This window comes from Cervus elaphus, chromosome 4, assembly GCF_910594005.1.
Source record: "Cervus elaphus chromosome 4, mCerEla1.1, whole genome shotgun sequence".
NCBI lineage: Eukaryota > Metazoa > Chordata > Mammalia > Artiodactyla > Cervidae > Cervus > Cervus elaphus.
The window spans coordinates 40871394-40893526 of NC_057818.1; the positions used below are offsets into that span (position 1 = coordinate 40871394).

General features: G+C 45.1%; 1 protein-coding gene across 3 annotated transcripts; it reads left to right on the forward strand.

Annotated features, from left to right (window-relative positions):
* Nucleotides 1-1096: 1096 nt before the first annotated feature.
* On the forward strand, nt 1097-12393 carry CCNE1 (cyclin E1). 3 transcript variants are annotated; one of them, XM_043899033.1, is made up of 12 exons: nt 1098-1372; nt 1844-1892; nt 2000-2087; nt 2313-2381; nt 6119-6270; nt 6390-6525; nt 9588-9734; nt 10280-10375; nt 10801-10935; nt 11045-11156; nt 11250-11407; nt 11719-12393. In XM_043899033.1, exons 2-12 carry the CDS (start codon nt 1873-1875, stop codon nt 11839-11841), a joined length of 1236 nt encoding a protein of 411 aa, XP_043754968.1. In that variant the 5' UTR covers nt 1098-1372; nt 1844-1872; the 3' UTR covers nt 11842-12393. The 3 variants fall into 3 exon arrangements, with proteins under 3 accessions (XP_043754970.1, XP_043754968.1, XP_043754969.1); XM_043899034.1 differs by having other exon boundaries at nt 10861-10935; XM_043899035.1 differs by lacking the exon at nt 2313-2381 and having other exon boundaries at nt 1097-1372.
* The last annotated feature ends 9740 nt before the right edge of the window (nt 12394-22133 follow it).

The window sequence follows — 22133 nt, forward strand, 5'->3', positions numbered from 1 at the left end:
GGAGAAGAGAACCAAACAAGGACAAGAGACATGTGGCGGCAAGCGCTGTGAGGGAGCCACAGCGGGGCAATGCGGTGGAGAGGAACTCCTGGGGAAGACCTGGAAATTCTTAGGAAAGATGTAGCTGGAAGGGGCCGGAGCTAGGGACAACAAATTCCAAGGTCCCGAGATGAGAAAGGACAGAGGATGGCCGGAGGGGCTCTGATGGGAGGCAGTTGAAGGAAAGGTCTGAGAGGGGGTGAGGGTAGGTCTACGTGGAGTCCTCTAGGGCATGGAGTGTGGATTTGATTTTACGACCTGCTGAAGTGAATACTTAAGGTAAAGAGGGCCGCATGGAATCCAAGCATCAAAAAGGTCTTCTGATGCTCTTCTGATGCTCAGGGGAAAATCTGTGGCAAAGGGCACACATGGAGGGTAAGGTGCTAGACTATTAGCTGAATGAACACACGCACGCATGGACAGATGAATGGACGCACGTCCAGGAGTAACAGCTGTTCCACAGGCGGCCCCCGATCTGGCGGCCTGAGGCCCTGGTTCTAGGCTCTGTGACCATGCGCTGTGACCTTGGGCACATCCCACCCTGACTCAGGGCCCGGAACCCGGCGTCTCGGAGGCGGGGGAAACGTGCAAGAAGAGACAGTGCACGCGCGCTGCAGGCCTACGGACGTCAGGTCTAGTGGCCGGACCCCTCAGTCGGGGCCCGAAGCCTCGCCGCCCGCCGTGTTTACATTCCACCAGCGCCGGCCACGCGGCTTTTTGCCGCCCCAGCGCCGCTCGGCTCCGCCCCCAGAGCCCCGCGACCCGCCCCTCCGCCGCACTCGCGCCAGACCGCCCCCGCGTCCCGCCCTGCGCAGCCCCGCCCCACCGCGAGCGCCGGCCCGCCCCCGCGTCCCGCCCCGCGCGGGCTCCGCAGCTTGGGCGGCGCAGGCCCCGCCACGGCCCCAGGGCCCCTCCCCTCCGGCGCGCAGGCCCTGTCACTTAGCCCCGCCCCGCCCCCGGCGGGCCTGAGCGCCTGGGCGGGCCTGCGCCGCGCAGGGCGGTCCTGAGGGCGGTGGCTGGGCGGGGCCGGGCCCTCTGGCTGCCGCTGAGGGGCTCCGAGCCGGCCGGGGCGGAGCGGAGGGTGGCGGGAGGGCGCGAGGGCGGTCCGGGGGCCGGTTCCGCGCGCTGGGATTTTTAAATGTCCCGCTCTTAGCCGGGCGCAGGAGCAGCCGGCTCGGCCGCCAGCGCGGTGTAGGGGGCAGGCGCGGATCCCGCCACCGCCGCGCGCTCGGCCCGCCGCCGTCTCCCGCCTCCCGGCTTCCCGCTCGCCTCTGCCTCCTGCCTCCGGCCTCGGCTCGTGCCGCCTGCCTGCCTGCCTCAGAGACGGCTTCGGGTGAGGACCCTGCCGCGAGCTGCCGGACTGCGGGGCGGGCGAGAACTCCTGGAGCGCCCGGGTCGGGTCGGGCCGGGCCCGGGTGGGGGTGGGGCGAGGCCGGGTCGCCGGGTCCCCGGAGGCGTCAGCGCGGGGTGCCCCGGTAGGGCGACTCAGAAGCGGGCTACGGGGAGGTGTTGAGGGGAAGACTGAGGCAGCTGGGGTCCCCAGGGAGGCGATGGGCCGGCGAGAGCTTCAGGGGGCGTTGAGCCCCCCCACCCCACCCTGGGTTCCGACCCGGCGTCGCGGGCCGCTGGTGGCGCCGCGGGTGACAGGCCACCCCGGGCCCATCGGCCATTTTCCCGACCGGCCCGGGAGGCTCCCGCCGCCGCCGCCGCCCGCGCGGGAGGGGGAGGGGTGCTCGGGACAGGCCGGCGGGCCCTGGACCCCTCTGCCTGCCGTCCTCACCCCACTGCCGTTTCGTGCCCCCAGGCTTGAGGTCTGATCCTGTGCCCAGCGCCATGCCGAAGGAAGAGGAGAGGTGAGTGGCCTGGCCGCTGCGGGAAAGGGGAAGGTGTGCAGTGGTGGGGGAGGGGTGGGCCGAGATTTGGGTAGAACTCTTACCTCGGTGCCATCCTGGTTTTGCAGGGATGCGAAGGAACCGGACACCATGAAAGAGGAAAGTGGCACCGATGTCTCTGTTCGCTCCAGGAAAAGAAAGGCAAATGTAGCCGTTGTGAGTACAAAGGAGACAGGTGGGGGAGGATACCCCCCCCCCCCAATCTTACCTGGGTACCAGAATGGGTTCTGCTCACGTATTTGTTAATAAGGGATCAAGGGGGGAGCGTTTGGCAGAAATGGTGATCATAACCTTACTAGCTTTCTTTTTCTTCTCTGTGTCTGTGTTGTCTTTGGGCTGTTTGGTGTGTTTCCTTGGGGTGTGGGGGTTGTTTTATGTTAGTTTTTGCAGGATCCAGATGAAGAAATTGCCAAAATTGACAGGACTGTGAGAAGCCAGTGTGGCAGTCAGGTAGGTACATTTTCTGATTGGGTCGAAGTTGAGGCTCCCCTTGTTTGGGGTCAAATTGAGTCTCATACTTGCTTGCCTCCTGCTGAAGGCTTTTTCTCTAACTATGGCCACAGTTCATATAACTGAGCACTGTGCCTGTCAGTGGGCACTGACCTCTGCCAATCTTGGGATTCCAGGAAGGGCCGTGTTCCTGACTGACATCCCTGAGATTACAAATATGCGCTGATGTCTGGAAGAACCAGAATGAACCTCACATAACTCAGTCCTCTCCTTTTGCCCTTGAGGAAACTGAGATTCAGTTAGAGGAGGAAAGTAACCCAGAGTCCTGTGCAAGTCAGGGGCGGAGTCTGTCCTATAGCCTAGGCTGTAGGCTAGTGAACTGTGGGAGGGCTCCTGACACAGAGCTCTTTGGGTAACTGTGATAATGGGGGTTTGAGTGTGCTCATAAGCAACTCCCCCTGCCCCATCCACACTTGTGTTTATTTCCTCATGGTGCTTAAGGACTTCCCTTCCCTGCTCCCACCACCTTTAGGTCATTTTTCAAACTTTTTCCCCCTTTCTGATAGTTCTTCTAGCCTCTTCAGCAATTACTTACAGTGATAACTGCTGCCTGGAGCTTGATCGGACCTCCACCAGAGTATTAGTAGGACATTCTGTGTAATGATATGTGCATCTCAACACATTTTTCAAATTGACTAGTCAGTCCATTTCTCTTGCCCCTCCTTCATGGAGTTCGCGCCATATTTCTTGCATGTTCATGGTAGCATCATAATATCAGAAGTCCCTAGCAGAAAAAGCTTGTATTATCTCTCAGGCTCCAGAAATGGCTGGAGACTGTAGTTATGGCCCCAATAGGGGAAGCAGTCTATCTCCAAACTAACTGATTAGGCTTTCTGACGCTATAATAGATAAAAACTGAGCAGGAATAGTATTTGAGCCAAGGAAAGTGGTTCTGATGAGGTTAGCAGTGGCAGCACATCACTTTGTAGGACAGTGAGCAACAGCCATAGCAGCTGAATCTGGAAGAGTGAAGGTCTTCAAAGCCATGGGATACATGCTAAAGCTGTTGTTACTGCACACAAGACCCTAGTTGTTAGCATTTCTGGGGAGATTCCACTTAATATTGAACAACAGCTTGATGATTTATTTGCTGTATTGGAAGAAGAGATACTTTGTTTTAGGAAAAGAAATAAGACAGTGCATTTCAAGTTCTTTTCCTTTTTTTTTTTTCTTTTTATTTTCTCCCTGTAAAGACTTCAAACCAAGCAAGTTAATTTTTGTGGGTCTCTACTAAAATGAATCTCAACTTTGTGAAATTCAAGATTGGTTGTCTTCCCAGCTATGTTTTGAATTGGAGTTTTTAACTGAGGATGAAGCAAAGCTGTCCCTGTTGACTTCTTGGGATTTTAGAGTAGTTTCGGTTCCAAAGATAACTGGAGCAGAGCCTAGGGTGCCTAAGACAGGGCTTGGGCCCTGTCTCTGGACTGCAGAGAGCTGATCGATGTGATATGTGAATAGCCATACTATTTCACACTAGAAGGCGTTTTCATGGTTCAGAGATTAATGACAACAGGTTTCTACACATTGTCTAAAGTAGATAGCTTGAAAATTACCCATCATTTGTGAAGCAGTCAGTGTCATATGTTATTTCTCTGTAGATTCATGAAGCTAGAATTGTGGGGTAACAACCTTTTTGCCAGTTAATTACACAGAATTTTTCTGTGGAGTTATAGTTCAGCCCTGTTCAGTAGCCCTGTGCTACTTGTAGCCATCATGCTGAACTCTGTGATACTGCTACATCAAGATCACATGGAACCTTTGATTCTTACCTTAGGTTTTTCCCAATGAAAATAATGCTCTTTTGTCTAAAGTCTATTTAACATATCCATTCTGTTCAGTTTTTTGCATGAGACCCAACTTGTTTATTGAAATGGAGTCCTGGAATTTCTTAGTTACTTCTCAGAACATAATTTTGCATAAGGTAGTTTCATTCTTCATTAAAAGTGGCATAAAGAGTAAGAGGTGGTTAGAAATAATCAAAATTAGTCTCTTGCTTTTATCCCCTTCCTTCCTAAAGTCAGATTGATCTTGCTTTCTTTGAGACATGGTATACATTCAAGTTAAAGAATATAGACTTCATTATTCTGCTTCATATAGTGGTCAAAGGCCAACTTTGGGGACCATTTGTCTGCTTGTGGTTCACCTGATTTGTCTGCGTACTGCAGGTTGGGAACTGTTACCATTTTATCTCCAAAAGTCTGCTCTCAACTATTTCAACCATTTGGCTGTAGAGGGTGACACCCAGCTTCTGCTTTCAAAACTAGAATTCATTCTTGAATGAATACAGCTTAAAGCAGTTGTAACATGACCCTTTTGAGTCAAGGAAATGATACCAGCATATGATACTAGAACTGGAAGAGGATGTTGCCCTTCTCCAACAGCTGTTGGCAAGAGCTGTCATGGTTAATTTGCATGCCCAATTCTTTGCACATTGGATGGAGGAGAGCTTTATCCTACTTTGCTCTTCTCAGTACCCTGAAAGTGCTCTGGCTTCCTCTAAAAGTAGCCGGTGTGCTGTGATAGCCACCCTGTCCCATATCTTCCAAGCAGCACTTGGAGAGCCCAAGTTTTCATGTTCATTTATAGTCCTCTCAGTTGTCTCTTTTCCAGTCAACATTAATGATCTCTCTGCTTTAAGAAAAATTGCTAAGAGTCTCAGACCTTTAACAGAGTGTCCATGCTTGCAGGATTGTTAATATGCCATATCTTCAATAAATTCACTATTTTATAATTTTAAAAAAACAATCATAGTTATTTAGAGTAAGATGATAAAAGAGTAGCTTTAAAAGGAAAAAACTTTAAATGGCAAAATGACATTTTCCAAATATTAAAAATTGAATTAAATATCTGAACTTTTTAAAAGAAGCATTGTTTGGGTTCTAATGAAGGTTTAGTATTTATTACTATACAAGGCTTTGGGGGTGGGTTTCAGAGGTCTTCAGGAATATCTAGGCTTTATAGACTTCTTAGTAAATCCTGTGACTGTTGCTTGATGTGGTTTTAAGTAGGCAGATACTCTTTTTTTGCCATTTGAATTAAGGAAAATGAAAGGTCCTCATTATGCAATATATTTGGCTTGACCTGCAACCAAAGGAAGATGTCACATTTGGTGGGTTTTTATTAAATGAAGAGACTAAATATAGATGGCAGTCAGTTTTATATTTGTGGTTGTGGAGTGCTTATATGAATACTTTTATTGGAAATTTTGTCTTTCACTTTTAAGACATTTTATTAGGTTAGTTGTACTTGTTAAAAAACCCAAGTCTTTGAATTGTGACCGAATCTCACAATACCCTTTTGGAGCCATGCTTAGTGTCTTACTGAACTACGAGTAGATTTTCTTTTTTGGTAATGTAAGAGCTGTTTGCATTTTGTCTTACCCTTCCTGTGCCCTCACGCACCTCATAGGAGGATGATGATATGGAGAATAAAATGCTACTGACTTGTTTTCTTAGGTTCTTATTGCATAGACTCCTGAGAAAATGAAAGCTTGGAGTCATTAATGTGTCTTCTCTGCTATCTGCATCTTAATTTAGGCCGGAATATTGATTTAGGCCTAGAGATTGCTCTAGGTGTGTGAAGACATTTTTTTGTTTTACTGGCTCTTTTACAAATCAATGAATGTAAAAAACAGCTGGTTTACATCAAACATTTTTTAACATGTCTTTATTTTACAGCCTTGGGACAGTAATACAGCCTGTGAAAACCCCTGCTCCCTGATTCCCACACCTGACAAAGAAGAGGATGAACTTCTGTACCCACACGCTGCGTACAAGCCTCAGAGGTGCACGCCATCGTCATCCAGAGTGTCGCCACTGCCTGTGCTGAAGTAAGCTGACCACCGAGTGCCTCCTGGGTCTCTTGCCCCCTGTGTGCACTTCCACTTCACTAGTTGGATGCATGCTAACGCCTGTCTTTGGTGTCTTGCTTGGTTTTGTTTTTTCGTAGCTGGGCAAATAGAGAGGAAGTATGGAAAATCATGTTAAACAAGGAAAAGACATACTTGCGGGACAAGCACCTCATGCAGCGGCACCCTCTTCTGCAGCCTAAAATGCGAGCAATTCTTCTGGATTGGTTAATGGAGGTAGGTTGAGCCTTTTGGTTAACTAGAAGCACTGACCGTTTCTAGATTCTTTTGTGATGTTGTTATCTCTTCATGTGTTTGATTCCATTGACACATTCTGTGTCTCTGTGGTATATATACTACAGTGGTTTAACTTTTTTGCTTCCTTAAAAGAATTTCTGAAGTCTCTTTATCCCTTAGATGTTTTTAAGTTGGCATCTGATTTTTTTTCTCAAAGTTTAAGTAGTTGCAAAGGTTGTATTTTCCAATTAATTATAAATATTGGTATTTGATCTTTGTTAATTAAATTGCTTTTTAAGTGTACACAGTAGAATGTGTAACAGCTACTTGATAGCTTATTACCAAATGTTTTAAAAATATATGAACAAATTTATCTTTAACAGTCAGAAATTTTATATTGTTTCATTTTAACTCCTTGGGACCCATTTCTCTTTCCCCACAGTTTATCCTAACAAAATATATTGTTCAAATCTTCTATTGATCACACTCTTATACTTCACATTATCATATAAAAATTGATCAAATAACAAGATTATAAGTTATAGTAAATAATTGTTAAATATAAGAAGTTATGTTGTATAGGCAGTGCACCTCTTTCTGGGAGGAAGTGTGGGTGTTTCAATAGTGGCTTGATTAAGGGACATTTCTTGGACACCACTTCCCTTGTGGCTCAGATGGTAGAGAATCCTTCTGCAATGCAGAAGATCCAGGTTCGATCCTTGGATCGGGAGGATCCCCTGGAAAAGGGAATGGCAATCGACTCCAGTGTTCTTGCCTGGAGAATCGCATGGACAGAGGAGCCTAGTGGGCTATGGTCCCTGGGGTTGCAAAGAGTCAGACACGACTGAGTGACTAACAAAAATACCTGGACACCTCTGTAAACCTTGGGTAGGTGCAAAATGAGCTTTCTTCTGTGAGTGGAAGGGTATCTTAGGCAGATCCATTTTATGAAAGTATATATGGAAGTTGAGTCTATGTATTCCCTAAAAACAAACTGTGCCGTGTACCCTTCAGAAAGTTTGTATTGACAGGGGTATATGTGTACCCTAGTTGTGCTTGTCCTAGTGTCAAATCTCCTGCTGCCACTTACCATCTTTGTGCCTCAGTCAGGCAAGTCACTTAACTTGATTTTCTCATTGTAATGTTTTCTATTAGTATTTTCCTTACAGAGTTTGTGTGGATTAGAAATAGTGTATATGAAGTACAGCTTACATGTGTGTGTGCGTGCTAAGTCATGTCCAACTCTTTGCGACCCCCTTGACTGTAGTCTGCCAAGCTCCACTGTCCATGGGGTTCTGGGCAAGAATACTGGAATGGGTTGCCATTTCTTCCTCCAGGGGATCTTCCTGATCCAGGGATTGAACCCAAGTCTCCTGCACTGGCAGGCAGATTCTTTACCACTGAGCCACTCAGCCACAGATTCCACCACCTGGGAAACCTCTTGGTAGGGAAGATCCCCTGGAGAAGAAAATGGCAACCCATTCCAGTATACTTGGCTGGGAAATCCCGTGGATAGAAGAGCCTGGCAGCCTACAGATCTCCTTTTTAGGGTTGCAAAGGAGTCAGACTTAGTGACCAAACAATAGCTTACATAGTAGGCCATGTAAGATATTACATAAAAACATCTTTTTTTCATTCTTAATTTGCTTTTCTTTATTGGTCCCTGAAAATGTCAACATAGAAAATGTACAAATGTACAAATTCTTTGGCAGGCCTGCTTAAAACTATAGGCCTTACAGTTGTCTGTAGACCCACCATGGCACATAGCCCTCCTGGGCCTTTTGGAACTTTTTATAATTCCTTGAAGCATTAGATTGTAGTATGCTTTAATCTCTTAGGCTTCAACTCAAAAGATGTTGTGACTTAGTGGATCTGTTTTATATAATGCAATTGATGCAATTGATACTTCCTAAAGAAATGATTTCCCCTGGAAGTCAATCAAAAAAGTCATGTAGTACTATTGAAAGGATAGAAAAGAATGATAACTTTATGTCTGAAGTGGGACAAAACGTGAGTCAGCAGTTCACAGGCAGTCTTATCTGCAGTGATGTTAAATTTCCCAGCCCCCAGCCCATCCAAGAAGTGTGTAGCAAAAAAAGAAGTGCTTACACAGTGTGCCTGATGGTGAGCTGGGTAAAATAGGTCTGAAAGTTTGTTCCTTAGAGAACAGAAGCTCTGGTTTCACTTCTAATCCGATTGTAGTTGTGTTACTTAATAAAGACTGACTCTAAACATGGTTCCACATGGACTTAGAAACTCTTTGGTGATTGATGGAGTTTTTAGTAATGTTCTGTTTGTTGTTTCCTCTGGTGCCTTTTCTACTTATTATAACCCTGTGAAGTGTACTTATTTGGGATATACTGTTTAGGAATAGCAGTTTTAAATGCATAATCAAACATTTGATGATAGTAATGAATTGAGGTCTAATATTTCTTTGGTCCTTTTCAACTCCATCATGTACACTATTTTTCCATATCTCACAGCAGTCCTGTGAGGTTAACAAAGCAGGACTAATTTATAATGTCTCAATTTTATAATCAGTTTTCCTAAAGGGGAGCCTAGGATAGAACCTAGGTCTCAGAGTCTTTAATTTAATGCTTTTGAATAAAGCTTTTGCCTCTTGTGATTAGATTAACAGTGTTTTAGTGTTGTGGTCTTTAAATAAACCTATGTTCCAGCTTTCAAACTTTCATACTGATGATGTTCATTGTGAAGAAATATTGTAGTTCCTTCCTCACGTCATAATGAAACTTACAAAGGGGGACATAGTTCTTTGAGAAAATTTTGTTTTTCCTTGAAACGCTGCTTTTACTGGACTGTGAATGTACCTTCTTTCTGCAGCCTGTGAGCTTTTGCTCTTATATTAGGTCACAGAACATTTCATCCTTATCCTGAGTTCGAGTTTTTCATTGTGCATGTGCTTAGGGATAAACAAGGTAACCATCCTTTACGAAAAGCCAGCTTCTGTCTCTTTGGTTTTATCCTTCACCAAAATCATGGCAAGTTTTTTTGTCTTTCTTTTTTTCCTCAAGTAACTATTCTAAAACTTACTATTTTTTCAGGTATGTGAAGTCTATAAACTTCACAGAGAGACATTTTACTTGGCACAGGATTTCTTTGATCGGTATATGGCAACACAACAAAATGTTGTAAAAACACTTTTACAACTTATTGGGATTTCATCTTTATTTATTGCTGCCAAACTTGAGGTAAATAATTTTCAAATTTTTTTATGTAGTACATACTTTTCTTGAGATCCACTGAGATTAGGGGAAGGGATCAGCTATTTGTCTGTATTTGTATTTTTCTAATTTGAAGCCTTCTAAAGTTTAGCCACACATAAAAAAAGGCTAGAAATTAACCAAGAAAAGTATGAGTATTTAAAATGCTTAGGTTAATTTAATTCCTTTAATCAAAAAAATTGAACTTCTCCCTAAGAGGAGTAAAATTTTGGTGTGATTAGAAGGGTAGACGGGCCCAACTTTCAAACACATTGCTAAAGGTATTGAAAAGGTGAAATTTTAAAAACTCTTCAGTAAGTAAAAGGTTGATTGATTGAGGGTGAATGTTTCATTTCTTTTACAATTAATGCATTTTGAACCACTAGAGTAGCTCTTCCATTTATCCCGTCAGTGTACCCGCTCTTTCTTTCTGTGTTAGCATACTAAAAAATAATTTGAGAGGTACAATATATAAGTTAAAACTATAAGAGATGGGCATTTTGCTAGTAGTATCTTCTTTTATTTCCTTTCAGGAAATCTATCCTCCAAAGTTGCACCAGTTTGCTTATGTTACAGATGGGGCTTGTTCAGGAGATGAAATTCTTACTATGGAATTAATCATTATGAAGGTATGTTACAAGTTAATTTTTCAGTCCTTTTCAAAAATACACACATAATATCTTTCCTACATTCAGCGTGAGTGCATCTGGCTAGGTGTTCTCCAGCTGGACACATTGTGGCAGGGGAAATGGCTGCATTTTGAAACTCCTTTAGAGGGGCTTCCCTGGTGGCTCAGATAGTAAAGAATCTGCCTGCAATGCAGGAGACCAGGGTTCAATCCCTGGGTCGGGAAGTTCCTCTGGAGAAGGGAAGAGCAACCTACTCCAGTATTCTTGGCTGAAGAATCCCATGGACAGAGGATCCTGGTGGGGTACAGTCTGTGGGGACACAAAGAGTCAGACACGATTGAGCAACCAACACTATAGAGGACCAAAGGGACTAGAAATGTCTTTTTCTTTTTTCAACCAGTGGTTTGTTTTCTGTTTTCCCATAGGCCCTTAAGTGGCATTTAAGTCCCCTGACCATTGTGTCCTGGTTGAATGTATACATGCAGGTTGCATATCTAAATGATGTGTATGAAGTGCTCCTGCCTCAGTATCCTCAGCAAATCTTCATACAGATTGCAGAGGTAAGTGGCTCTCCTACCTCTGTGGGGCACCCTAACCCACCACTAGACTGAGTAACTCTAGAAGCGATACGTGTTGGCATGTCCCTTAGTGTTCTGTTCTTCTCCATAGCTTTTAGATCTCTGTGTCCTGGATGTTGGCTGCTTAGAATTTTCTTATGGTGTACTTGCTGCTTCTGCCTTGTATCATTTCTCTTCATCTGAACTGATGCAAAAGGTTTCAGGTATGTTGGCTTTCCAGTCCATTAACAAGATATATGAAACTTACAAACCAGTTGTTCATCTCAAATTGAGCGTAACATGTATTTTCATTGCAGGGTATCAGTGGTGTGATATAGAGAAGTGTGTCAAGTGGATGGTTCCATTTGCCATAGTTATAAGGGAGACAGGAAGTTCAAAACTTAAGCACTTCAGGGGAGTTCCTGCTGAAGATGCACACAACATCCAGACCCATATAAACAGCTTGGATTTGCTGGTCAGTACTGTTCCTTGTTTCCCAGACAAAGTCCTAAAACTGCCTGGGCAGCCTCTTCACTTTGCTTCACACAGGTTCCAGATAATCCTAAAAAGACTCCAGTTCTTTTTAATTCCTTGGAAAAGAAAAATTGGGATCAACAGATCCTATCTCTTAGGTATCATATAGACCACAGGCGTTTAGATTGTTCTTTGCTATTTTTTTTTCCTTCACTCACCTACATAGGAAAAAGCACAAAGTTTAAGTGAAGCCCAGAGGATATATTCTTCCACTGTAACATTTCTATTTCTTGCTTTTATTCTTATCAACAGGACAAAGCCCAAGCAAAGAAAGCCATATTATCTGAAGAAAACAGGATTTCTCCTCTCCCCACTGGAGTCCTCACCCCACCACAGAGCAGTAAGAAGCAGAGCAGTGGGCAGGGATCAGCATGACCACACCAGCACCCTCACCAAAGACAGCTGTGCAGAAGTGCCTGCTCCAGGTTCTCTCCTGTCCATGCAGCAGAGGCGTGCATTAGCTTTTACAGATATTTAAATGGAAGGGCATGTCTCTTCCGTGACAGAAGGTTTCTGTGGATGGCATTGGACAGGGAGAAGTGTTTTTTATTGAATGCTTAGATTTTTTTAATAAGTGGGTCAAGTACACCAGCCACCTCCAGAACACCAATGAGTGCTCCAGATGCTGCTAAGGAGGGTGATACTTGACTTGATTGACTATTCACATGAATAACAAAGGCTTGAAGTTGAAGCGTGCCATGTTGCTGTTGGTGTCCCCACGGCTGCTCTGGGCTCAGTCGCATTAAGTGGACAGGCAGTTGTGAGTGTTGTGATGTACAGCCCACCACCAGCTGTGCTGGGGGCCTCGCCTTTCCATACTATCAGTTGACAGTGTACAATGCCTTTTATGAACTATTGTTTTTGCAAGTGCTGCTATGTTTATCCGTTTTTTAATAAAGATAAAACACTGTCTTTGAGACAGCTGGTTTTATGAGCTATGTCTGGTAATTTAAGTTAGGAGTCAACGTTGAATGTGGCTGTATCAAGTTCTCTTTGTTAATTAACTTCATGCTTCTCAAAGCTCAAGACTTTCAAACAAATATATTAAAAGAAAACTTTTGAAGTGAGCTTCAGGTGCCAGCCTCACAGGCCTCCCAAGGGCCCCTGAGCTAGAATGAGGCTCTGATTGGCATCTTTCAACAATGCCCTGTGCAGTGGTGACTCCGGGTGGGCTTACTGGCTGGCTGTGGTGATAGTAGTGAAGTCACGTCTGCATCCAAGAGGATTCTTATGTGTGATTTCTTCCCGAGCACAGGACAAAGGTCATAAAGAATCTGTGATTAGTGTTATTTAATACTCTTTGCGTCCTTATCCAAAGCTTAACCTGAAGAATCTTTATTTGGAGAACTTGTTAATGTAGTAGCCTAAACTACTTTGAAGAAGAAAATGCAAAGTAAAATTACATGTAACTCAAGGCCATGATGTTCGTAAAGTCTGTTCCCTGATCATTGATGGAATCACCAAGTGCCTTGCTAACAGAAGAGGTCACTGTCCACTTTAAGGCCCAAGGTGCACAGTTCACATCACGTTTTGTGGGACATTCTCAAAGTGATGGCCTTGTCAAGTCTTATGTTTCATTTTCTCACAGTGTTTTGGTCTATGTATGAGTTTATTAAGGGAGGGTGAATGAGCAAATAAATATTATTTCAACTTGGTATTTGTTATTTTGCAAAAATCTATCTGAAATAGAAAAATAGCCACTTTTAATCTACCATATTTATATGAAATTTGAGAGTGATCCTACTTTTTCAAATTGTGATGTTATAGTTCTGTCATTTTAATGCAGTTTTCTTAATAAATGCATTATAAATATACATGTAGTGGCATTTAGCAAATGATACTTAGTTAATTATTCATCTCAGAGATACTCTTGCCTTTAAAGTAGTGGGTTTTTAATGGTGATCATTTGTGACTTGAAAATTCCTAAAAGGGGTTAATTTACATTTGACATTTTCTGTGCAAAAATGTGGCACTAAATACATTTCTGTTTTATAAGTTTGAGAGTTTGGCAGATGTGAGGAAACACTGGCTCAAAAGCATGTTTAAGGTAAATACTTCATGGACTGGTGAGCCGTCCTACTGCAAAGAGTGTTAGTTACTGAGTAAGCTGAGATGAGGTTGCCTTGTAAATTGTCAGAGTGCTGTATTTCTGGAGATCGGTATTCTTTTAAACGGCAGTGTTGCCACAGGCAGCTCTTGATAATCTGTGCTAATAAAGGATAAATTCCAGATGGATAGGTGAAATCCATAGTATCCAATATTTTCTGACTCTGCCAGAAACTCTCTAAGCCACTAGTAAGTAAAATCAAGTTTCCCCTCTTGAAGGAGCTTGTTCCAGTACAAACTTTGACCCCTCACTGGTTGGCTCTATACCCATTTGCCAGATCATATTTATTTTGCAATTCATCTGAAACCAACTGAGGCAATGTGATATCAAACAGATAGCAGGGGTGGAAGTGGCAGCTCTAGTCAGCCCTGGTGAACAAATGCTATGAGGCAAAGATGTGTCAGAGGAAGGACCTAGAGAAGGGAGGGGTAATTTATCAACCAATCATGAAGATTGATTCGATTGTGGTAGAGCACACCACATCCTCATGTCGCACCCGAACTCACAGAATTTACACAGCAGCCCTCATTAAAGCTGCTGTCAGGGCTATGGCCCCTGTGCCCAAGAAAGAAAACAGATCTTCAAGTGGTGGGTGTTGAAGGTTTTCCAAGGCCATTGCCCATGTGTGGAACCTGGACAGCCTGTTTCACAGAGGTCAGTTTATACCAGTGGGAGAATAAGATGCTGTGCTTCACCTTGACTTGTTCTTGAGACCAAGAACCAGTAAACAGAGTTGTGGGTCCATTAAGACTTAGAGCTTAGTGTGTGGATACACTTCTATTCTCCAACTCAGGCACAAAAGAGATTGAAGTTTATTTGGGCAAAATTAGGCTCTACCTCAGAGCAAGGATGGAAAGAGAAATCAAATCTGATAATGTCTAGTCATATTTATCCAACCGTGCATTTTCCTACCACATGTTTAGCATTTTGAAATTCAAATCACATTTATACCTTGGACATTGTTAGAAGACTATTTTTATCCCTGCTGTAATCATCTAATTTGCTGATTACAGGTCTCAAATTGCCACAGAGAACTCAATTTTTGAAAGAATTGTCCTGTTTGATCAAATATGTTATTCAAGCAATGCAGTCATTTGTTCCACAAGGTTACCTGCCAGGCAGAGCTAACCAGGAGTAATAGCATTAGAAGCCTATACTTAAAATCAAGCATTAGCTAATCTGCCTGTGACAATAGAGTCTTAAATATAATTTGTGGCAGATACTTTAGTTCCTGCAATGACAGACAATTGCATTTTGTATTCAATGAGCATAAATTTTTCCTACCTCATCCCAATTTCAAATTTAACTTCAGAAGACTCTAATGTGCTCAGTTTCACAAGCTAACAGGTACTATTTCCCAAGAGCCTCAGACAAGAGGGCAATGTTGTCTTTTATTCAATAAACACTCTCTCTGCCCCCTCAAATAATTTTCCTGATCAATGCCAATTCCAAAAATTGTGTAGCATCTGAGTGTCTAATGCTGGCTTCCCTGGCATGACACAGTGAGCTGGCCTCCCATGGGAGCCCCTGCTGTGTGCTAGGCTGTGCTAACTCTGGAGATGAACGCACAGCGGGAAGAGTCCAAGAGCTCGGGAGAGCCTGGGAGACAGAAGAACAGCTGGAATTCGGAGGGCAGCGGTATGAAATGCAAGCATTTGTGGAAGCTGTGCTTGTGCTCGGGAGGGAGGCTGTTGAGTCCTTCCAAGCAGTCCTGGAAAAGTGGAGTGGAAGGAGACAAAGGCAGATGAGGTGACAGAGGCTACATCACAAAGGGCTTCTGCACATTAAGCTCAAGACGGGGCTGACATCGCTGTGGCAGAAGAGCTGGTGTGAGAGGAGGAGAGTGAGGGCTCAGAGCAATGTGTGGACACAGAGGTTGAGAAAACAAGCCCAGAGTCATGCTTCTGCACCACAGGAAAGTGACTGTGCAGGAAGGCGATGGGGCATCGAGGAAAGTAGCTTCCAGCTGGCCCTGCGTTTCGACAGCCCTGCATCACTCCCAGACGATAGTGATTTTGGCCTCTGCACCTCTGCAACCTCAGCCAGCTGAAACCTCGTCTCCTGCAGTAAGAGGACCCTTTCCGGACCTACACTGATGTCATTTCTTCACTGGGCTCTGGAGGCAGTTACCTGGAGTTGGGACCTTTCCCTGCCATTTCACAATGTGATTTTGGGCACCATGCTTAAGTTCTCCAAGCCTAGTAATCCTCAGATGTGAAATGGGGATGATAATAACAGTCTTTGTTCCATAAGTTAAGAGGGAAGTTAAACGGGAGAATGCATAAAAAGTCTTAGCCTAGCACCTAGAATGTTAAAAAGAAACAATAATAGATGGTTGCCCTTGCTATTATTGCTGCTGGTGGTGGTGGTAATACAAAGATATGCTGTCAGACAGGCCTGAGCCGGGAGTAGCCCTGCAGTGGGGACTCCAAGAACACATGGCACTTGCTCTGAGGTGCTCTTAGCCTCTATAGGCTCCTCCCCACAGGCCTGCCCCCTGGCCCTCCCCAGGCTTCAGCTCCATCTTGCTCCTGCCCTTCCTGGGCAGCCTCCCGGAAAGTATCATATACACCTGCTCTCCCTCCTCCTTCAGGCTCCTCCAGTGGGGCTTCTGCCCCACTCACCACACACTACCCTGCCAAGGCCACCTAAGATGGCCACGTAGCAAAGCTAATGGCCATGTGGTACCCTTTAGCCTTCATCTCATGGGGCGTCTTTGCCACACTTTGCACAACTGACCCCCACCTTCCCTCCAGAAACCTTCTGCCCTCCCTTGACTTCTCACACAGACACACTTGCTGGCCCCCTGGTAACCCTCCCTAATCCCACAGTGTTTCTTTCCTCCTCAAAGGACACCACCACCCTGAGGTCCAAGTGGATGATTTCCACACATACATTTAGAATTCTATCATTTACATTTGGATTCGCAAGCAATAGATTTACAGGAACACTGCTTTGGGTGTTTTTAAAATTCATGTAAGTGTAATAGAACCTCACACATCAGGACTTTCCTGGTGGTCAGTGGTTAAGAGTCTGCCTTCCAACACAAGGGATGTGGGTTTGATCCATGATCTGGGAAGATTCCATCTGCCTTGGAGCAACTAACCCTCTGGGCCACAACTACTGATGGGCCCATGCTCTACAGTCTATGAGCCACAACGAGAGATAGACCCCGCATGCCACAATGAATAGCTCGTGCAGCCAAAACAAAAAAACAAAACAAACAAAAAATCCCTTACACATCATAATACCACTTACTATCTTTTTCAACATTATTTTCAACATTTACCCACGTTGATACCTGTAGGATAGGGTTTACTCATTTTCAACTGTGATAAGAGTTTGCTCTTGAATGAATATGCCACAGTGTATACCTTCTAGATGTATACGTGTAGGTTTCCCATTTTTTTCACCATCACAGACAGTGCTGCAGTCCACATCTTGTGCACACGTGTGCCATGTGTGTTAATTCCCTAGGGCACATTCCTAGATGGGGAATTGCCACGTCAAAGGGCATGTGCTGTTGCAACTTGCTAGACGTGGTCAGTTACTTCCCCAAACTGTGCCAATTTATTCTCCCAGGTGAGGAGTGTGAGAGTTCCTGCCCTCCCACATCTGCTCCAGCCCTTTGGTAATGTCATCTTTTCTTCCCAGTAAAATTGCTATTATTTAACTTTGTTGGTCTTCCTATAATTACAACAGTGGAGCATGTTTGTTATAATGTTGGAATGCTACAAACACATACAACATCAAAAGTGAAAACTCCCCAGAAATGCCATTCTGTTTTGGTGTTAAAAGAGTGTACATTGCTCCGGAATTTTTTCTGTTCATACAACTAACATATGAATAAGTGAAAATATTTGTTGTTTCCTTCAACTGTATCATCTCTAAGTAGTTTAAAATGCACGTAAAAACTTGCTCTTTTGTTTTTATTTTTCAGTGGTGGCTTGCCAATTTATTTCATTGCTTAGCACATAATTTCAGGGTCTGGCACATTAAATATTTTCTCCATGTGTACATGGAGTGACTCTTACATGTATAATCACTTTCATTAAGTTTCTTCTTTTCCATGCCCAGGAGAATATACACTACCAACATTAAGATTGAAAAGCTAAACATCAACAGGAAAGAGTCAGGCCTCTGTCTCTGTTACAGTCCTTCTCTGAGCAAAGGAGCCATATAGTTCCTGGGAGGGTTGCAAGAATGGGATGACAAGCAAGTGCCCAGGCTCCAATGCATCATCAGACAGGGATCATGCATTCTGCAGACTGTGGTGAAGCAGCCTAGCAGTACCTTCCTTAATAGAAAAATAAAAGTGCAAAGTTAACATATCCTAACAGTCACAGCCCAGGTCATCCAGAAGTTTCTGTGTCTCCCTTGCTAAGCACCTAACCAAGTTATCTCTTGTTAAGACATAAGCAGTGAACATTCGATCTGCGTGAGGTAATGACTTGGTCTGAAGTGAGTCCCTTGGAGTTCTGTGTACCCCATCCCAGAGGCTGTGGGGGTCCCTGCAGCAGACAGGACAGATCTAGAGGTGCCACCTCAGGGTTGTGTGTCCTGTGCTGGTGTGCCGGGTTTGTTGTGTCTGGGCTGCAAAAGGGGTCTGAAAACATTTGAGCCAACATTTAAAACTTGGGAGAGTTCACACACAGACACGGCTCCCAGAGCTGGGCAGCACCATCCGTCTGCAGAGAACTTGCGTTCCCACCATACTCCCCGCTGCCTCGCGGGACCCGCTGCTTTGATCTTTCCTTAAGTGACCCATGACTCTTATCAAAAGTGAGAAAACAGTATAGATCAAGAAAGTGGAATGTCTCAAGAAAAGTGGCAGAGAGGGCAAATTTCTCTCTGAAGCATAGAATATTTGAACATGTTTAATTTTCAGGACAAAATGTCTTGGTGTCCAAAGGTATGTTCTTTATCTGCCTGGCTCCCACAGGCAAGTTTCAGACTTCTGGATTTTACAGGAGAATCTCAGCTGGCCATCACTCAAAGGCATACAGGCTTTTAGCTCATCATTTGCCTGCCCTGGGCCTCTGGTTCCTCACCCACCTAGCAGGCAGTGTGGCCACAGCACGTGCCTCTGAGGGGTTGAATTGCTTTCTGTTTCTCTTCAGACTCTAGTCTTCCAGGTGGTGATAAGAGACGGGTTTAGGGTATTTTCAGGTTCTCAATCACACTTTAGGGAGCCACCCCCTACTTCCTGTCATGCAAAGAAGTTTCGTTTCTCTAGATGTCAGGAAGGCAAGAGCATGCAGCAGACGTCAGACTGGCAAGCAGGTGGCGGGAAGCCTCCTGGGGGCTGAGAGCTGCCTCACCTCCTCCTGGGCCTCCAGGCTTCCTGGTGACCCTCAGGGTGACCTTTGACCTTCAGGCCAGCTAGGGCACATCAAGGCCAGAGTTTGGGCAGATGTGATTCCAGGGCTGCTGCCAGAAAATTGACCTCTACCCAAAGGCTGAACCTGAAAAGTTCCTGGTCCTGCCAGGTGGCCTGAACAGGGTCTTGAGTGGGAGGGACCTTGGGCCTCCCTCAGAAGCCTCGACCTTAGGGTGGGCTTTGCTCTTCCCTGAATGGAATTCTGCCTTGTGCTACTGGAAAATGCTCTAAATCTGCCTCTGTGATGGAGAAAACTGAGGCATAAGAAGACAAATTACTATGGAAAAGATGAGTTTCCAGATCTCAGGAGGGATTTTCTGCACTGTTCATTTTAGCAGTGTCCAGGGCAGCGGAAAGAGAGGGCTTGTCTGTGGATGAGATAGATGCAGAAGCCAATAAAAAATTTATGGGAAGCACAAAAGGCTGTCTGGATGGGTTTTATTAATTATATTTCTTTTATCCTCACAACAATGACACGTCAGTAATCTACACTGAATATGCTCAATTGATGCTAATGATTTCATCCTTTTGTTTCTGTTTAAAAAAAGAGAAAAGGTCTGTCTGCCCAGTTAGTCAGGCCCAGCATGAGCCTGGAGCCCAGCAAGGCCCTGGAGGCCCTCCTCTGGGCCCCTCCTCCATCATCTGCGCACCCTGGCTCTCCCTGGCAATGCCAACAGCAGTCCTGCCTGGCGATGGTCATTTGCTGTGTCCCCAACTGGGCCCTGCCCCCATCCTCCTCCACCCTGCTTCTCCATAACTCCATGTACAGGTACTCTTCCGTAGGTAATGAGTCATCTGGGTGGAGTGACAGGCAGGGAGGGAGGGTGTGTGTGTGTGTGTGTGTGTGTGTGTGTGTGTGTGCGCGCGCGCGTGTGCGTGCACAGCAGGATTTTGTTGTTCAGTCACTCAGTTGTGTCTCACTCTTTGCGACCCCAAAGACTGTGGCATGCCAGGCTTCCCTGTCCTTCACCATCTCTTGGAGCTTGCTCAAACTCATGTCCCTTGAGTCACTGATGCCATCTAACCATCTTGTCCTCTGTTGTCCCCTTCTCCTTCTGCCTTTCCCAGAATCAGGGTCTTTTCTAATGAGTCAGCTCTTGGCATCCGGTGGCCAAAGTATTGGAGTTTCAGCATCAGCATCAGTCCTTCCAATGAATATTCAGGACTGATTTCCTTAAGGATGGACTGGTTGGATCTCCTTGCAGTCCAAGTGACTCTCGAGTCTTCTCCAACACCACAGTTCAAAAGCATCAATTGTTCGGCGCTCAGCCTTCTTTATGGTCCAACTCTCACATCCATACATGACTACTGGAAAAACCATAGTTTTGACTAGACGGACTTTTGTCGGCAAAGTAATGTCTCTGCTTTTTAATATGCTGCCTAGGTTGGTCATAGCTTTTCTTCTAAAGAGCAAGTGTCTTTTAATTTTGTGGCTGAAGTCACCATCTTCAGTGATTTTGGAGCCCAAGAAAATAAAGTCTGTCTTTGTTTCCCCATCTATTTGCCATGAAGTGATGGGACCGGATGCCATGATCTTTATTTTTTGAATGATGAGCTTTAAACCAGCTTTTTCACTCTCCTCTTTCACCTTCATCAAGAGGCTCTTTAGCTCCTCTTCACTTTCTGCCATAATGCTGGTGTCATCTGCATATCTAAGGTTATTGATATTTCTCCCAGCAATCTTGATTCCAGCTCTGCTTCATTCAGCCCAGCATTCTGCACGATGTATTCTGCATATAAGTTAAATAAACAGGGTGACAATATGCAGCCTTGACATACTCCTTTTCCAATTTAGAACCAGTCCATTGTTCCATATCCAGTTCTAACTGTTGCTTCTTGACCTCTGTACAGATTTCTCGGGAGGCATATAGGGTGGTCTGATATTCCCATCTCTTTAAGAATGTTCCACAGTTTGTTATGATCCACATAGTCAAAGGCTTTAGCATAGTCAGTAAAGCAGAAGTAGATGTTTTTCTGGAATTCTCTTGCTTTATTTGATATACCTTAAATCACATCCTTCACCTAAGGGTTCTTTTTGAAGAAAGAAAAAAGGAGGTTGAGTTGCTTTCCTCCCACAGTCCCTATCTCTTATTACTAAATTTTGTTGTTTTAGCATAAGTTAGAAAGGGTATATGTGCCGGGGGCATGGCAGTGACTGAAGTTGTCATGAATCATTTATTTGCCCACGTCTGCTGTCATCCTTCCACCTCGGAACCCAGGAGGAGTTGTCAGCAATGGCCTTGAAGAGTTTCCGCACTGCAGTGTGATAAACCTCAGTGTCTTTTTCTCCTTCTTCTCCTTATGCTACCCCATAATGTGCTGCTGCACCTCTGTCCCAGGAGAGAAGCCCAAGGAAAGCGTGCAGGTGATAAACAATGTTTTCTGTTACAAATGAATGAGACAAATGTGCACACCCGATACCTCTGCCATTGTCTGAACACCAACTTCACTAGCCCAGGATGCATGGGGCGGTGTGCAAGCTACAGAGCCCTGTACCAGACCCTCAGCTGGAACACCCCACAGAGGGCTTTCAGGATGGGCTTTGATGGCTTTCCTGCACACTTCCCACTAGCATGTGCCCTCATCCCCATGCCAGGTAGCCCTGGTTTGTGGGAAGACCCTAGAAGGGATCCCAATGTGGTCATATCCTCCTGTAGCTCAGGCAGGACAGTTGCGGAATTTCTAAGCAGGGGGCTTGAGAATGCCCTGCAGCTGAAGGTAGGGGCTGTGGTATATCCTGAGGATGCATCTGCAACTTAGTGTTTATTGAGGTTGTTTGGAAGGAACTGATGGTGACGATGGACGGGGTCAGAGCTGCTCTGGCTCCCATTCTCCAGCACTGCCAACCTCCTCCCTGCCGCATCCGCCTTTCTATTCTCCAGGGCCCCTCTTCCCAGGAGGCGGGGGCCAATTTGCATAGCTGGTGACCCAGGCTGGCACCCTTGGTGGAGCCCACGCTGAGAGAAGCCCAGTCCTGAGAGGCTGCTCACTTTCCCCGAGCAGCTGCTGGCCTCTGGCACACTCCGCTGCTATAAAAATACCAGCACTGCAGCCCCAGCTCCTGGAGAAAGTCTCAGCGTGACAGCCTGCAAAGTAATCCTACATTTGAATTTCATCTACAAATCCTGGTTTCCTCCAGACAAGCTCAAACCTGCACAGATGGCCCCTCACACCAAAAAG

What these genes read in the sequence shown, in the direction of transcription:
- CCNE1 (XM_043899033.1), top strand. Translation starts at nt 1,873, where the DNA reads ATGCCGAAGGAAGAGGAGAG. An exon ending in GAAAGGCAAATGTAGCCGTT is followed by an intron (nt 2,088 to 2,312) that starts GTGAGTACAAAG and finishes GTTTTATGTTAG; the next exon opens with TTTTTGCAGGATCCAGATGA. An exon ending in TTATTGCTGCCAAACTTGAG is followed by an intron (nt 9,735 to 10,279) that starts GTAAATAATTTT and finishes ATTTCCTTTCAG; the next exon opens with GAAATCTATCCTCCAAAGTT.